Source organism: Pinus tabuliformis, chromosome 6 (genome assembly GCF_031772625.1).
Source record: "Pinus tabuliformis cultivar Carrire ecotype Pingquan chromosome 6, CPIR1, whole genome shotgun sequence".
Taxonomy (NCBI): Eukaryota; Viridiplantae; Streptophyta; class Pinopsida; order Pinales; family Pinaceae; genus Pinus; species Pinus tabuliformis.
In genome coordinates, this window is record NC_142292.1 from 120,078,713 (window position 1) to 120,093,937 (window position 15,225).

At 40.9% G+C, this 15,225-nt stretch overlaps 2 protein-coding genes across 2 annotated transcripts in view; one reads left to right on the plus strand and one right to left on the minus strand.

Annotated features, from left to right (window-relative positions):
- The window catches only part of LOC149257633 (pyruvate kinase 1, cytosolic-like), a 231,430-nt gene that overhangs the window by 25,531 nt on the left and 190,674 nt on the right, over positions 1-15,225 (minus strand). The window lies entirely within an intron of this gene.
- On the plus strand, positions 11,214-12,264 carry LOC149257634 (uncharacterized). The gene is made up of 2 exons (XM_089433883.1): positions 11,214-11,974; positions 12,106-12,264. The coding sequence occupies exon 1, from the start codon at positions 11,214-11,216 to the stop codon at positions 11,727-11,729; it is 516 nt and encodes a 171-aa protein (XP_089290009.1). The 3' UTR covers positions 11,730-11,974; positions 12,106-12,264.

Genomic DNA, 15,225 nt, shown 5'->3' on the forward strand with positions numbered 1-15,225 from the left:
TAGGGGTTCCTTCAGAGTGTAGGATTTTTCACACTGCTGTCAACTGCATCTACATTGCAACTCTATTGTTGTTGCAATAGAAAAACATCCAAAATATTGAACCAAAGGTGTTAAGCATGATGCATGTGTTGTTGGAGTTCTGACTATTGTTAGTCTCTGCGTCGTTGTTGACTCTACACTGTGCCAACTGCACTGCTGCCAACTCTGCTCTGCGCTGCTCAGTCTTGGTGCTCCTAGCCACTGCAATTGTCACTCTGACATCTTTTGCACCAATTGACACTAGTCCATCATGCTACTTTTGCTATGGGCTCCCGTAGCAAGGTATTGATCCATGAGGTGGACTCCTCAATGGACCCTGCCCGTCTGTAGTTCTTTCGAACTACAGTACTAGATCACCCTACCTCTCCCTTGGAGGTATCTAGGCAATCATGGCAAACTCCTCCTTGATCTTTGCGGTTGCAGCCTACGGATCATGTTTCTCATCCTTGTCCTTCTTCTTGAGAGGACATTGTGTAGCGTAGTGACCAAATTCACCACACTGGAAACATTTGACTTTAGAAACGTCCTTCTTTCGCTGCCCCTGCTGCCCCCTTGATGGAAGGGTTGCATTCTCCTCCTCCTCCTTGAGCTTCATCCCACTATTGTTGTTTCCATCAAGTTTGCACTTGACTAAGTCTCACCTCATCTCTTCCTCTTGAAGAGCAGCCCACATTCCTTCCCAATCTGGCAATTTCTCTCTGCCCAGGATACTCTAGAAAAATAATTTTCATTTTTCTAACACTGAATTTAGGGCCAACCTCACCATCTATGTAGGCTGAGGTGATGATCCTACAGCTGCCAACTGATCTCGAACTTCCTGAAGCTTTGATAAGAATAGATCAATATGTTCCCCTTTTTGCATCCTCGTTGATCTCATCTTCTCCTCCAAGTATATCTTCCACTGCTCGAAAGATCCTTGATATAACGTAGCCAAGGCATCCCACATCTCTTTGGTCATCCTTTTGGCAACAATGTGACATACAACGTGATCCCTCACTCCGTCGAGAATCAACCGCTTGGCCTTCGCCATCTCAACCTTGTACTTCTTGAGCGGATCTGCATCAGCGGGTACAACTACCACACTACCGACATAGGTCTTGAGATCATGCTCATTTAAAAGGCATGAGATCCTAGCCTTCTAGATCACATAGTCGGATGCTTTGTCTAACCGATCTTGATCTCTCAACCCATTAGCTGCCATTTCTGCCAAAAAAAAGTTGAATTGCTCCCCCTCTCCTCCACTCAACTGCTAGGCTAGCCTACACACTCCCTATTGGTGTTAGTAGATCTGCTCCTCACTACTATTGCTCAGCAACTGAGAAATATAATTCCTTGGCTCAGAATTCACTGAGGAAGAAATTCCCTCAAAAAGTGTCTTCTTCCCTCTTTTGACGTTTTTCTGCCTTAGCAACTACTGCAGAAAACTGCGTCCCACCTAAAGACTGCTCAGCGTTGGATCCGTTGTTGCGCTGCTCCCTCTGCCAGTGACAAATCATGAACAGGAAATCTTACCTCTCTGCCAACTCACTCAGAGAGAGATTTTACTCGAGAATCTTGCCCTCCTGGCTTGGACTGCACAATCCCTCTCAGCATTTGATCTATTGACTACGCAGCATTTCGATTTCCCTCCTATTCAATGCTGAGCTCTATTGGTCTACTCTCTTGCTTCATCTGCACTCTAATACCATGTGAAAATTTGGAGACCCAAATTCCCTACTGCAGCAAACTGATATTACTTCTCCTACTTGTTAATTCATGTAAAGTTATTGACTGTGTTATACTATAAATATCGAAGTAAATACCACTGCAGCCATCACTAATTAAATTATATGTGGAAACAAGTACTGAGAAAGAAAGAAATAGCACACACAAGTGACACCATTGTTTTTGGACAAATGTCCCTAGAAAAACCCAATGTGGGAAAACCAGTGCAGTAGCTGAGGGTTTGTATTATTATGTAGTAGTTTCTAAATATAATTCTTCGGATGCCCAAATTGGCAATCCTATACAAAGATCAAACTGGACAAAAAGATAGTGAGATGATCTCACCCTATCACTGGAAAACTCAGCACTGATATGCACTGGAGATGAGCCTTTGTGCTATCTCTACACAGTCATTATGCAGCATTGCTTCACACCTACACAAATACTGTGTCACTGCTGCTGAGGCTACGTTGCACCTCCTCTTGATCTTCTGCTCGCTGGAAACTTCAGCCCTCTCTCCTCCCAGGCTCTGGCACTTGATCCCAACTATTCCCCAGTAGAAATACAGAGTTCCTCTGAAGCTCTGCGCTGCCACAACGTAGTTCTGCGTGGTACTACTCTCTACCCTCTCTGCCTTGCACTCTCTGGATCAGGAAAATTTCCTCTGGAAAAACTATCCCTGCCCCTCATTGCAAGAAATCTCCTTTATGACCTATCTGCCCACTGTTGCATTGTTCTCTTAAGAAAATCAATCTCTGATATCTCACTCGATGTGTTTTCCAAATGCCCATCGAAGTCCTAATAATCTTCCCATTGAGTAATCAACGGGCTAGATTAGATTCTAATCAGTGGCTAAAATCATTTTGACTTGATCCTCGTCTTCTTCTAGAAGTTTCACCCCCAGTTTAATTAATACCCTTTAATTATTTTAATTTCATAAGTTTAGACTTAGGCATCCATTAAAAATAATTAATTATTTTAATAAAACTGTCTCCAGGTGGAATTTCCCAAAACGATTTTGGGTATTCTGGACACATGTGTCCAGCCTCCCTGCAAATTTTGAGGCTTTGAGCACATCTGATGCTACCAGATATCAACATTCCCCAAGTAATTCCCTCATCTTTTTTTTATAACCTCGAATGACCATGCCCCTTTTCCCCTTTCTGAATATGGTGTCAAGAAAGAACTCTTCATTGAATATACTTTATCCCCTTTGACCCATCCTTAGGATTATGATCACTTCGTGACCTCCCCTCTCTGATGTGACCATCACATTGAGCGACCTATTTGTTGCACTCCTTTCTCTCACCCTTTGTTCCCCTCTCATCACAACTGTATGACATCCTCAAAGCATAATATTACAAACAGTGATCGTGATGAGAAGTTCTTGAGGGTGATCATTCATTCCACCATATTGTACCTAGAAGGAAAGCACAGAACCTCTAGATTGACTGGTATTATTCCTCCTAGGACTTCCCTTTACCTTGAATGGAGATCATACTTTCACGCCTCCCACCCGCTTCATTTTCTGAGTGATTATGTCCACATTCGGTTTGGGGGTTGCTACATGAGTAGTCATAATGGCAAGCATATGTATATTGATGTGATCATATGTTGGTTGCACTAGCTTTATGATTACACTTAGTATTAGCCTTACTATAGGCATGTTAGGGTAGGATGCATTGCATGCTAATTTTTGCATTAGAAATATTGTCATATGATATTTCTCATGGTAGATTAGTTGCACTTAGACTAAAATTTGCATGTCTTTATTTTCGGTTGATTTTATGGCCTAACATGTTAGCATGTGCGATCATGAGATGTCGTGAAAGCATGTTGTCCCATGTTTTTCCATCTATTATATGTGCAGGTGACAGGTCTACGGTAACCAAGAGATTTTTGGAGTTCTCACGACCTCCCGTTCGATTTAGCTTCGCCCATGTCTTCAAGAGATCATGTCCCAGTTGGAGCTAGATGTTACCCACCATTTTATGGGTAATATCCCTAGGAGAAAAAATTTCTCCAAGATGGTCCTCAGCCGGCAACCAGTAGCCCCTTGCAACCATCAAGCTAGCTCATTGTGCCATTTCTACGCCACCTAAGCCAGCCATGTGGTCCCTCGCCCATCTGCCATGATCGTATGTTTGAAGGTGGGCCTCCTGAATCTAAAGGTATGCCTTGTCATTTTGAAATTGAGTTTTGTAGTTTGCTTATCATGGACACTTTTGGGCATGGATTAATGGGGGGATTCGGCGGAAAGAATGGGCTAGGTCTGTGCTTCTGTCCCCTAGACCCCTTTTAGGAATTAACCTTGGATTCTAGTCCCGTGGGATCTCTTATGCCGACCATTTGGTTTCAAGGACGGTACTTCACGAGAAACCCCGATTTTGGTTGCGTGGTCCTGCTCCCTTATGCGCTCATATTACCCTCTTTCCACTCATTATTATCTCATCCATCATTTTTCCCGCCTGTGTCTACATAGGGTTAGCCTGCCCCTTCCCCTTGCCCACACCTTGGGTCATGGCCTGGAATGAAGCCCGGAGGTTGATGCAGCAGAAAAGAAAGTTAAAAGCATATATGACCACATTCAACATGAAAAGTACCACAAAATGCAAAAGATGGTCGGGACAAAAACATTTTAGCACGTGTTGAATTTCCACAACCTTGGGTTTAGGTTAAAGTCTCAAAATCACTAACGCTACCAAACCAAGAATCTCAACCATAAGCCACTTTGCACAGTGGAAATATAACGCAATAAATCACATATGCACAAATATAAACGGTTTTTAACAAAATTGTACAATAATGTACAATCACTAATCTTCGTTATATTAAACCAAATCTGAATAATACAACAATTATGGTATACAAGATATAATGACAAACTTTGTTGCAGCTTCAATGTTGTATCTTGTCATGTCGGTCCTTCGCTCCCGTACTACTCACTCGTTGCCCCTTAGTCCTTCAAAGTACAACACATTGAGACTCCCGGAGGGCTGCCACCTATCACTATTGCAAGTCGCTTTTGCTTCAATGAACACGGGCTCATCAAACTACTCTCTAGGTAGGCCAAATTCTCGAGCTCCAATCTGCCTTCTAGTAGCCTCTTTTGTCCATCAAAGAGCTACTCTTTAGGCTGCAATACTTCACCCAATCACACACCAACAACGTCCTTCTTGTCTATTGCTCTAGGGCTACTTTGGGTAGCCAACACACTGCCCTCCAATCAGATCAATGGTACCCAATCACATCACTACAAGATCTGCTCCTAGTTGGAGTTTCTTCACATCCAAGACAACTCCAACGCTTGGCTCCCACAGGTTGCTAGAATGATCCAAACTGGTCAACACCTTTGACCCAACATCCTCATACTTATACTTGAGTACTGGTGCACTATTGCAGTCCTTCACTTCTGGTTAGGGCATCAACATATACCCTAACAGCCACCTCTAAACGCTGCAATAGTCGTCAATAAGAGTGTGGCTTTCCTCCCTTGTAATGTTGTTGTCCTACATTGTCTGTACCGAGGATCTGTTGTAGGAGTATGGCTTTATGGCCCTCCACAACTATCCCAAAATAGTCTTGCATACCGCTGTAATTTACCACAGAGATTTGCGGCCTACAAAATCATGAGGTAATCTATGCTGCAGGAAACATGGGGTAGGAGGGCGTTTCCGTATGGAAACAAGTACGAAACGCTGAAACGCGTTTGGTATGGCCCTGAAACGCGTTTCAAGCCGTACTGCCACGTTTCACAAAACTAAAACGTGGCCAATACGGCCTGAAACGCGTTTCAGGGCCATACGACCCATGTTTCAGCATTTACTTGTGTTTTATTTTATTTTATTTGTTTTCTAATCTATTCTTACGTTAGCCTAGTGACTTCTAGTTGCTTCCAGATGCCTGTCTAAAGTTATAAAAGTGAACTTTTGCCCTAGTGTTGATATGCAGTTCATGGTAATGTTAAATTCTTAAAGTAAAAGTGATATTCTCCTTTATTTTTCATTTTCATCCTTTTACTTAAATTTTTAACATTACCATGAAATGACTCAGAATGTTTGAGAGTGGTTTCGCCCTCATTGGATTTCATATGGAGAAAGTAGAATTTTAGATCTCACTCAAAATCCAGCAGACTTATCTGTTTTTCAAGATTTCAGGATTGGGGGGATTGCAATGTTTCCATTGGATTTTATCATGTACTAGGGTATGGAACTTGTATTTAATCGAGAGAACCAAGCCCTCTATGCAAGGGAGACTCCCAATAATCAAGAGAATGTAGGGTACTAGGGTATGAAACTTGTATTTAATCAAGAGCACTAAGGTCATTCGACTATGTAGGAGTAGATTCCCAATCAAGCACGAGACAAAAAATTAGAAATTTCTCGTGGCTGATTTTGGATATTTCTATTTTCATTATGTGATTATTCAGGAGTAAATGTGATGTAAATTTAGATACTTATAGTTTATGCATTGACAATTGACAATTTTATCATAATTTAATAAATTAGAATGTATCATATATGCTTTATGATTGCACATATTTCTTAAATGTCCATATATATATATATATATATATATATATATATATATATATATATATTTGCGTTTCCCCGTTTCCAAAATTTGGGGAGGTCGTGTTTCGTATCGCTTCCCATTTCGGAAACTCGTACCCGTTTCCCCGTTTCGTGCAACCTTGGAGGTAATCCACCCTAAACTGCACCAAAACAACCCAAAATTTACGCTAATCTATGGCCTTGTTCCCTGCTCAAATTCAGACCCAAAACAGTGAAGAATAACACCTTAAATCATGCTCAGACTTGCTTTTAGGCCTACATCCTACCTCTTGTAGCAGCTCGGCCTTATCACAAATGTATTCTTGCCCAAACGAGCCGTTAACTCCTTCGTCCTCCTTCTCTTGAGCTCGATCAAATTTCAAAGAGATATCTATGAGATGTTGCACACTTGGATACTTCAAATGACATGTCTTCACCCTCTTTTTATAGTTTAAAGAGGGGCTCCAACGAATTAGTGAAGAGACCCTTCTATTGGAGTAATTTACATCAAGCCTACATGACTTGAAAACCAATAATTAATTTTTCAACTTCAAAAATTCATTTCTCCACTTCTACAACTCAGAATTCGACGATTCTCGAAGCGTTAGATTCGTCTTTCTGCCCGCTATCGTCTCATGCAATCACATATACAAATGTGCCTTCGGAAATGTGTTATGAACATAAGTTATGTAAAAATAGATAAAATAGATAATAAATAGTTAAATAATAATTAGTTAAACAAAGAGGCATGTCTCTACAGACATGACTCTTCGTGAAAGGGTACTTACCTGGCTATATATACAGGACCCTCATTCTCATTTGAATCATCCTACATCAATTCTTAATACAATATACATTTTACAATTACTATCCTCCGATGGATGTCATTGTCTACGAAATATTTTAATATTGCCACTACATATACGACTAGTGGTTGTTACATTGGTATCAAAGGAACCATAATGAGAAACTTCTTGCACAAGTCAGAAAGTATAAAACTAAGAAGCACAAGTTAGAACAAGAAAAAGAAAGTTGTGACAAAAAATTCAACAAAAGTCTATCAAAGAAAGAAGAGGAAAATTTATGCTTAAAAGACCTTAACAAAAATTATTAGAATGGATCAAGTTTTTAAAAGACGAGAAGCTTGAAGGCCAAAATAAAGTTGACTCAAAAAATGAGGAACACTTACATCTCAAAAATCATAACCAAAATCTACTCAAACAAATTAAAAAACTTAAGGACGATAAGAAATCATTGATGAATAGGTTCAAAGAAATTGTCGCAAAAGAAGCACCAAAATCGCTAGATGTAGTAAGCCAAGTTGTTGATTTGGGGTAGCATTGGATGTGCTCTAGCCACGAAAATTGGTGGAAAGGCTAAAGCGCATGAGATCTCCAATACACATAAATGGTTTGGGAATATTCTAAACAGTTTGAGAGATATTAAAATAATTAATATTTTTAATGGAGTCCCTAAGTCTAAACTTAGGGAAAATAAAATATTAATGTGAATTAATATAAAACTGTGTTATAAGGGTCCAAAAGTCATGGATCAAAAGCCAGAATTAATCTTAGCCATTGATTAGGGACTTAATCTCGGTCATTGAATTGTCAACAAGAAAAGTATAAAGGAGGCTTGAGAGTCATTTGGAGAACACACCGAGTTGATCAAGATTTCGATTTTCTTGGGCAAGGTTTGTTGAGGAAGTCGAAAGAGTGATCAAAGTTGCAGCTGAGGGGCAGCGAATACAGAAGCAAAAAGGCAGAGATAGTACCAGGAGGATCAGTGCAAAGAGCAGGAGAGAGGGACACAGAGCCAGCGAGGAGCTGCGCAGTGCCTTAGAGAGCCAACGTGGGTGACCCAGAGCCTCTAAGGGTTGACGCAATACCTCTAGAGGCTGACGCAGGGCAAGCCAGGGTGATGTTGGGCAGACGTTGGGCCAGAAAGGGCTGACGCAGTCCCTAGAGGCTGACATTGGGGTTTTCATGGGGGCAGATTGGAGCTCGGAGCTGTCGGAGTGTTTACCGGGGTTTTAGCTGGAATATCTGCTTTCGAGTAGAGGGGTACTACTGCCGAGATTATTCTTTGTTGCGTGAGCCGGTTTTGGCACCCAGATTGTATTCTGAAACTGCTTAATAATTAAAACCCTCAGATAGCCGCATCGGTTTTCCCACATTGGGTTTTTCCGGGGACATTGTTCCAAAAACAACGATGTCACTTGTGTGCTTGTTTTGTTTCCTTTAGTTGATGATCTGTAATGTGTTGAGTATGTACTTGTATTTATTTTCAGTATTCACATGGTAAATAACTTGTTAATTAACCAGAACAAGTAGGCAGAAATAAATCAGAAAAGTACATAAGAGTTTCTAACAGTTAGACTTAGAAATTCCAACACAAGTTGGGAAGAAGAAACAAACATCGATTCCACTAATCTCACAGTTCAGGAAAATCCAAATCCTACTGAAGTAAAGACGTACTCAGAGGTTGTCGTTCAAATGACAAACATTCCAAGTGAAGATTCAATCACCAACTCAACAACAACAGCGCCTGAAGAAAATCAGGAATCAACCACTAACATGATAAGGGGAAGTCCAACCAAAAGAACTATGTACCGACATCCGAATCACAAGAGTAGACTTTCCCATCAATCTACGTACCAGTATCACTCAGAAAATAAATGACAAGTTTATGTTTCCAAGGATACTGAGGCTCTCAAAATCCAGTCCCACGATAACGATTCATCACAAAATTTGATTCCACAGAAGATCAATCTAGGATGGTCTGATCCGTTCTCAGTACAACAATTTTATATATCTCTCCAAGGATCATACCAACTTGTATCGACAAAGATAATTGTCCTGAGATGAGGAGACACTCAAAGCAAACAAAGAGAGCAAGCCCCTTTCATCTACAAGCTTTGAGGACAAAGCTTTTTGAACGGGAGGGCAATGTTATGAACATAAATTATGTAAAAATAGATAATAAATAATTAATTATTAATTAGTTAAACAAAGAGGCATGTCTCTACAGACCAGTGTTGTTAAAATCGCGATAAAATCGCGATTTTATCGGAAAATCGCGATTTTTTCCTCTGCCCGATCAAATCGCGATTTTTATCCGTAAAAATCGCCACTTTTTTTTATACCGATTTTTATCGAAAAAATCGCGATTTTTAATGAAAAAATCGGCAGAGGCGCGGGCAGCGGGCTTTTTATATGCAAAATCGATTTTTTTTTTTATTCATTGTGCTGTCCGCGCGGAGGAGGAGGAGAAGAGGTGAGGGAGAGGAGCTGAAGGGTTTCCGTCGGATTTGGGAGCGAATCCAAGCGTTTTTAGGAGGAATCCAAGCCAAGATCACCAATTTGTCCATAAAAGAGGTATGTAGATTAATTTTTTTTGGTTTTGCTTCTATAAAAACTTTGGTTTTCATTGTTTTTAAAGAATTTTTTGAAATTTTTCATTGATTTGGGATGGGTAATTTGTTATGACTATGAGAACCAATTTTTTATTTTTATTTTCTCATTTTTTTTAAACATTGTTTATTTTTTTTGAATTTTCATTGTTTTTTGGCATTTGCCATTGGCATTTGGTTGGGTAACTTGGGTTTAGAAATTGGGATTTTGGAAATAATTAACTTGTAATTTTGTAAATGCTAAATTGTAATTTGTATTATGTAATCCTAAATTCCTATTTCCTAATCCTTATTTTTCCATAGGTTTGCAAATTCAAAATTCAAAAACAAACATGCCAAGGAAATTGGATCCTTTCTGGGAATATGGTGACCCTAAAACTCCGAATGATAGACAAAACTTGTATTGCAAGTTGTGTGGAAAGGAAATATTCGGGGGGGTGTACAGGTTGAAGTTCCACCTTGCACAAATCCCTGGACATGATGTGGGGCCCTGTCTAAATACAAATGCTGAAATTATCCAAAAAGCCATGAGAGCATTGGGAGAATTAGAGCACACTAGAGAGGCCAAAGAAGAACTCAAAAGGCAACTAAAAAGGTCAGTTGAAGGAAGTGGGCCAAGTGGCACTGGTTCTACTGCAGCGTCAGTCAATCCGGTAGTTGCATCATCATATTTTGTTCCTCGAACCACACCTGGTTCACAACCAACTATTGGTTCAATGCTAAAAAGAACTGAAAAAGAACAAGCTGACAAGTTGATGACAAAATTTCTCCTCTGGAGTGATATTCCTTTCAGCATTATAAGGAATAATCCATTTTTCCAACCTACTGTTGATGCTATTGCCAGTGTTGGCCCGGGGTACAAAATCCCTTCTCTTCATGATTTCAGAGGCCGGCTTCTTCAAGATGAAAAGCGTGACTGCACCCAAAGATTGGAGGATTTTAGGGCATCATGGGCACAAACAGGATGCACTGTTATGTCAGATGGTTGGACTGACCAAAAGGGGAGAACCCTTATAAACTTCTTGGTTAGTTGTCCCAAGGGGACTATGTTTATCAAATCTGTTGATGCAACTCATCAAATCAAAGATGCAAGGACTTTATGTGATTTGCTGGATGTGTTTATTTTGGAGGTGGGTGCAGAAAATGTTGTCCAAGTCATAACGGACAATGCTGCAAATTATGTTGCTGCTGGTAGAATGCTTATGGACAGGCATCCTGCTTTATTTTGGACACCTTGTGCTGCCCATTGTATTGATTTGATGTTAGAGGACATAGGGAAAATTCCCTTTGTCAAAGAGGTTGTTGACTCATCAAAAAGCATCACAAAATTTATTTACAATCACACATCTGTGCTTAGCTTGATGAGAAAATGCACCAACAACAAAGAGTTGGTGCGCCCCGCCATTACACGGTTTGCGACGAGTTTCATATCTCTTCAATCCCTCTTGAATTCTATGTGGGATTTGAAGAGAATGTTTCTTTCAGAGGAGTGGCGTGCTTCGTCAATGAGCCGCAAACCAGAAGGAGAGGCCATCTGCAGACTAGTTTCATACCAAGAAGACTTCTGGGCGGGAGTGCAGGAGGTGTGCGCTGTTACAGAACCTTTGGTAAAGGTTCTTCGGTTGGTTGATGGTGAGAAGCCCGCAATGGGCTATTTGTATGAAGCCATGGACAGGGCCAAAGAAGCCATTCGGTCCTACTATGATGATAAGGGAGATGATGGGTTTCAGAGACAACTCCTTCTATGGGAAGTCATTGATGAGCGATGGAACAACACACTCCATCGTCCCATTCATGCTGTTGGGCTTTTCCTGAACCCTGCATTTTCTTATGCATGTGGGTTTAATTTTGATGTTGAGGTCGTGGAAGGATTATTAACCTGTGTCCAGAAGATGGTGAGATCTCCAGAAGAACGTATGGAGATCTCTAGACAAATTGAGCAATATAAGTTGTCAGGTGGCACATTTGGCTTTGAGATGGCTGTCATTGATAGGACGATTAAAATGCCAGGTATTTTTTAGTTTGTAGTATGTACTTTGTAACTTTGTTTCAAATTTCATTGTTTCTTCAAATTCCATTTTTTTCTTATGTTTATTTAAAATTTTATTTGTAATTTTGTTGTAGACGCATGGTGGAAGATGTATGGTGGCAGAGTACCCCTTTTGCAAAATCTTGCCGTACGCATCCTCAGCCAAACATGCAGCTCCTCGGGATGTGAGCGCAATTGGAGTGTATTTGAAAAAATACACAACAAGAAGCGCAATAGGTTAACACTTAAACATTTAAAATATTGCAAATTTCCAAATAAATTTTTGAATTCATTAAAGTTTTAAACAATATTTTTTTTATAATATTAATTATTAATTATTAATTTATTATTTCATGAACTTTGTACAGGTTGGAGTCCCATAGACTTAATGACATGGTCTATGTCTACTACAATCTTCGATTGTGGGTGAAACAACTAGAGAAGACACCTGATACGGAAGCCATCTCATTGGATGGGATTGACACCACTGCTGAATGGAGGGTTGAGACCGAGAGGCCTCTCATGGATCCCACTGAGGATTGGTTAGTGCAGGATGAGGGGGAGGAGGAGGGGGAGGAGGAGGAGGAGGAGGAGCAGGAGCAGGAGGAGGAGGAGTTGGAGGAGCAGGAGGAGGAGGTGACACCGCCTACCCGGGCTACCCGGGCTACCACTACCACCAGTAGAGGATGTGGTCTCCGTCCACCTCAGCCTCCTGTAGCTGCTACTACTAGTTCTTCAGCTTCTAGAGCACGTCAGACTCCACTGCCATTTCCACCAGCACAGGCACCAGCTTCTACATCTAGAGGGAAAGAGAAAGCTGTGCCATTTTCTCGCAAGAGGGGCAGAGGAAATCAATAGGATTAGACTTTCATTTTATTGTATATGACATTATGACATGATGAGATACATTATCATATTTTTTGTTGATATTTTGAGGTTGAGTTGGACTTGGGACTCAGGACTTACTATTCAGGACATGATTCAATGTTATGTGTGATTTTAGCGCTAGAAATGATATTAAACATCTTATATATTAGTTTTTTTATCATATTTATGTGTCAATGTATTTATTTTATGTTGTAGATGGTTTAGATATTAAAAAAATTGAAAAAAAATGAAAAAAAATGAATATTTTTGTGCCAAACGCTTTTTTCCCGCTTTTTTCCGCTTTTTTCCCGCTTTTGTCGATTTTTTCCGCTTTTTTCCCGGCGCCGATTAAATCCCGATCGCGCTTTGTGCAACATTGCTACAGACATGACTCTTCATGAAAGGGTACTTACCTAGCTATATATACAGGACCCTCATTCTCATTTGAATCATCCTACATCAATTCTCAATACAATATACATTTTACAATTACTATCCTACGATTGATGTCTTTGTCTACGAAGTATTTTAATATTTTCGTTGCATATACGACTAGTGATCGTTACAAATTGCCCCAAACATGATTGGGTGCAAAACCCCATAGTTGGGTTCTAAGCCCACAAGTGACCCTTGTGGCGCTTTGCCCTCCAAACCCTAAACCATAGGGCTTGGAGTACCTCCCAAGCTACACAAATCAACACTCCCTCTTAGCGAGAGAGGTACTTCCAAGACTAGGAAGTATCTCATCATGATCATTACTGCTTGCAACACTTGCCCAACTTGTGGCACTCACAATCGCAGCAAGCCCTATACAGTGAATTATGCCCTTCTCAAAAGTGTCGTTGTCACTGTTGGAAGCACCCTGCTTCTTCTTCCTATCCTGTAACGTCTTCCACTCTCTCCACGATTCCTTCTTGGCAGTTGTAGGAGCACCCTTGCTCCTCACTGACCACGCGCTCTTCTTGGACTGTAGAGTCTCCCTTTGAATCTGTAAGCTTCCTCTCGAACTAGACTCCCTTTGAGTCTCTAGAACCTGGACCTTCTCTGGAGATGTACCTTCTTCTCGAGAACCTGTACTTGCTCCTCTAAAACCTGCACTTGTACTTGCACATGCACCTTCTCTTGCTGAACCTGCACCTGCTCCACCTGCGTCTTTCCATGATCCACAGGCTTGCCCATAAACCTATAGAGACCATGCTCTCTAATTCCAAGTACAATCCCATTGGACTTAGAGCCTCAGGCTTGAGCCTTGCCCTCCCATCATGGAACAAGACCTCAAACCCCTTCCTCTCGATCATCGAGATGGAAATCACGCTATATCTGAGTCTTGGTACAAACAGTACATCCTGGACCCACATCACATGTTTTGTCTCCATCCTGAATGGCACAACTCCCAATCCTCGGATCTCCAACTAACTCTTGTCGCCCAACACCATGTGCAACGTCAAGTCCCATTTAGCTAGAGTCTCAAAAACCTCCTGTGACCCTGTCATATGCTTTGTCGCACCATTGTCCGCGTACCATCCATCCTCATTGACGGTACCCTGCGGGAAATGAGAAATCATAGCAAAGCCCTCTTACAATCTCCTGGAGAGATCATCTATCTAAGCTGAAGTGGCAACACTGATGGCCTGCTTCCCTTTCCTTTTCTCATCATCCCCCTTCTTCTTCATCGGACATCTCGACGAATACTGACCCATCTTGCCACAATTAAAACACTTGCCTTTACTCAAGTCCTTCTTTTGCTTACCCTTCATTTGTGCTGCAAGTGCCATGTCATCATCTGAAGCCTTCTTCTTCGAATGAAGATCCTCGTCTTGCAACTCTTCCTGAATGAAGTTATCCCACAGCCTATCCCAGTCTGGCAGCTTCTCCCCGGCAATGATTCCTTTGATAAAGGGCTTCCAATCCTCGGTGAACCCTTGCAAGGCAATCCTAACCATATCTCCATTTGAGCTAGACACACTAATTGTAGCAAGCTCATCTTTGACCTAAGTCAGATACGAGGTCACACTTTCACCCTTTATCATCTTGGTGGACTTCAAATTATCCTCCAATACCAATACCTGATTCTCGTTCTTATTCTGGTACAAATTCTGAAGAGCCATCCACATCTCATGTGCATTGTTCTTCCCAGACAAATTGTTGAAGAATCTAGGTCATTGATGTATAGTAGGATTCTTCTAGACTTTATAACAATTTGCGAAGCACTTTTACAATTTATCTTGTTAGCTTAATCTTCTTCTCTTCTTATTAATGCATGTGTGTTTACTTCATCAAATTGCTACCAAAAACATAAGAACAAGAACACAAGATGTTGGTTCTCTGCCAGGGCAAAACCTCTCCCAATTGATCAATGCCAAAAACTAGACCCTTGACAAGAATATCCTCCAAGCACAAGTCAAGTCCTTCCCTCTTCTTGCACTTTGTTTCCAGGCACTTCGTCCTCCTCCTTCCGGCACTTCATCCTCCTTCCTTCTTCAACTGGAGATAGACCTTGTTTATGTGAGCTCTAGAAGAGATACTTCTCTTTTATAGTTAGTGAGATCCTTCACCTATGGAGACACTTTCCTTTTCTTGACAAACCGAGTTTCTTCTTGATGTGTAGTTGTAGGCTTGAT